Source organism: Pinus tabuliformis, chromosome 4_1, assembly GCF_031772625.1.
Source record: "Pinus tabuliformis cultivar Carrire ecotype Pingquan chromosome 4_1, CPIR1, whole genome shotgun sequence".
NCBI classification, from domain to species: Eukaryota; Viridiplantae; Streptophyta; class Pinopsida; order Pinales; family Pinaceae; genus Pinus; species Pinus tabuliformis.
Genome location: NC_142303.1, coordinates 738,578,695 through 738,581,801, shown reverse-complemented (window position 1 = coordinate 738,581,801; position 3,107 = coordinate 738,578,695). Strand labels below are relative to the sequence as shown.

The 3,107-nt window shown below is 35.9% G+C and overlaps 1 protein-coding gene across 1 annotated transcript; it reads left to right on the top strand.

The window, feature by feature from the left end:
* Positions 1–327: 327 nt before the first annotated feature.
* On the top strand, positions 328–1,873 carry LOC149178266 (glycerophosphodiester phosphodiesterase GDPDL1-like). The gene is made up of 4 exons (XM_089422039.1): positions 328–488; positions 604–1,083; positions 1,185–1,308; positions 1,755–1,873. Exons 1-4 carry the CDS (start codon positions 354–356, stop codon positions 1,871–1,873), a joined length of 858 nt encoding a protein of 285 aa, XP_089278165.1. The 5' UTR covers positions 328–353.
* The last annotated feature ends 1,234 nt before the right edge of the window (positions 1,874–3,107 follow it).

Sequence of the window (3,107 nt, the reverse complement as noted above, 5' to 3'; positions counted from 1 at the left end):
TCAGTGTTTTATCCATCTCGCTTAACAACCATACCAGGCATCAACAAAATGGTGCTAGATACCCCAAATAACCAGCCAGGCATCTTCACGTTTGATCTCACATGGAATGAAATTCAAATCTTGACACGTAAGTCTGATCCATGCTGGCTGAAACAGTCAAAATAATAGAAAATCTCTTCCTCGCACACCTGTTAATTTCCAAAGTTTCAAAAGTGTAATAATTTGAATTGTTCCTCAAATGATAGTACATTGCTAACTTCTCCCTCTTTTTATCAATAATAATGGAGAACTTTAGCTCTGCTAAAATATAACAGGTTTAGTATTTCAGAGGGCAACTGATGTAATACTGTGATATGAATTTCTTGTACTGTGCAGCAAACATTTACAGCCCGTTTAATATAGAGGGTTATAATCTTCTAAGAAATCTGTCTGCCTTTTTAGAGTTTGCAGAGAGTCAAGGAAATGTTCATGTTATCATCAACATAGAGGTACAGTTCTTCAATCTGATTAGAAATCTGAAGAGTTAAATATAAACTAGCTCATGAAATAAATGTTAACTCATGATACTATAAAGTGTATCTTGTTTCTTGCTTTTTTTCACAGAATGCACGAGCTATATCATTGAAAAGGAATCTTAGTATCATGGAGCCCATTATTTCAGCTCTAACTAAGAGTGGTTACAACAACATGACCAATAGAATCATGATACAATCTGATGAAAGTGCTGTGCTAACAGAGTTCAAGCAACTTACAAAATTTAAGCTTGTTTATGTTGTGGACGAAACTGCTATCAGCATTCCAGATTCTACCATTGAGGAGATGAAAACATTTTCTCATGCCGTAGTATTAATGAGGAATGTGATTTTCCCGGCTTCTCAGTCATTTCTTGTAGGGTACACAGATATTGTCCAGCGACTGCACCTCTATAATATGTCAGTTTTCGTCTTTCTTCTCTGGCTGGCTTCCATTCCTCTATTCCTGCTTAAGTGTGCATTGACTGTGGATTTCAAATTCATTCTTGTGCAGTCTGTTGTCTTTTGCTTCAGTCAGTCTATCCTTTTAGTCTATGGTTTATACTTTACTGTATATATGTATGGGAGGCAACACAAAAAATTCATCATGCATCCGAGAATCTGAACAAAGTTTTCTGTTTCATAACATTTTTTACATGAAATCATACGAAGTTCGTTGTGCGTTGGCTAACTGGAAAGTGTTGGTCAATGGGAAGTATGATGAAAGGCTTTAAAATGAAGAATGTAGAGGATTCAAGCAATAATTTCTATGTGAAGTTCATGGGACCTCGACACAGTAAGTTAGAATTCCATTGCTTTTCTTGTTTTCTTTTGGGTTTATTAGAGACCTGGATTCTGTTAGTTATAATAGGAAATACCCCACGCCAGGGAAAATAATTTAGTAAATTAGGTTACATTGTATTGAAGCTAGAATGAACTGAGAGTTAACTGTTTTCTTTTTCTCTCGAATTATTCTAGGTGACAAGCTGAGCTACTTCAGGAAAAAATTACATTGCTAAAGTTTTCCCAGTGGAAAAGATTGGAAAATTTGTACATATCTCTTAGCGCTGGCACAACCCATTGCCATTTTGCATGTAGGTTGTTTGCTTCGGCTTTTGTCTCAATCCCTGAGTTCATATATGAATTTACTTATTGTTAAGTCTTAATGGCGTTGTTTAATTTTGTAATGAGTAGATTGCTGGGATGTTAAGAAGAATTCACTGTTTGTCATGATCTAATTAGGTCTTTACCAAGATGGAGTGTGGACGGTTTATGTGGAATTATCAACTGCTTATCCATTCACACCACCAGCTATTCGTTTTATGAATAGGATCTACCATCCCAACATTGCTGAGATGTAGTATTTTGCCACTTCATATATAATTTAGTCAATAATTTCATTTGTTCTGGTTTAAAGTTCTGTGCTTCTTAATTTTTTGGTCACGTATTGAAGAAAAGGTTATTGTAAGCGGAAAGGATCTTTTGGAACGCTGTGGTGGATTATAGGCTGCATGCCCCAACTAAATCTTTAATACCTCGGAAAGGCACAGTTGGGTTTTGAATTCAATTGAATACCATGTCCAGTCGACTAGGCAACCGCAGGAATAGAGATATCATGAAGCTGTAAGTTTCAAAGCCAATCCCATAATATATGATATATCTTTTTCTATGTTCATCTGGGAATCTGTTATGGCTTGGAGTTACTGTAAAGTAATGCCATATCATGGTTTTCTCCCTTCTCCTTCATAAGATACTGCAAGCTTTATGAAATTCTTGGGGTTTCATAACATTTTTTACATGAAATCATACGAAGTTCGTTGTGCGTTGGCTAGCTGGAAAGTGTTGGTTCATGGGACCTCGACACAGTAAGTTAGAATTCCATTGCTTTTCTTGTTTTCTTTTGGGTTTATTAGAGACCTGGATTCTGTTAGTTATAATAGGAAATACCCCACGCCAGGGAAAATAATTTAGTAAATTAGGTTACATTGTATTGAAGCTAGAATGAACTGAGAGTTAACTGTTTTCTTTTTCTCTCGAATTATTCTAGGTGACAAGCTGAGCTACTTCAGGAAAAAATTACATTGCTAAAGTTTTACATGGATTCAACCCTATCCTCTGCTTAACGTACGATGCACACGAGCTTCTGTACAATTTGTCAGGTATGCATTAAAGGCCAACGTTTAAAAAGTTGTGAAGACAAGATTTCTTTAATCAAGAACATTTCTTTAATCCAGATATGAAATTAGACCTAAGTGTTTTTTGTTGCTAGCTGGTTAGATCTGTTTGTTGAAACACATTGGCTTGTTACTCATCAATATGAGCTTAGAGATTGTGATATCATGCAAATATTCTATACCCATACGTCTTACCTGTGATCTCTATTGATTCGGGATAAAGAGTGGTAAGTAATGTGATATCCATACTTGATTAGTCAGATAAGCATTAGATTAGTGCTATTCCCATTGCTTAGACCATTGCTGTTGTTGCATATTCCTGGGTTTCCTGTATTCGATCACAACTCTCATACGTAAATCACTACTAGCAACAGGTCAATGGTAATAGGGTAACATAAACCTAGCCTCACCTGTTAATCAT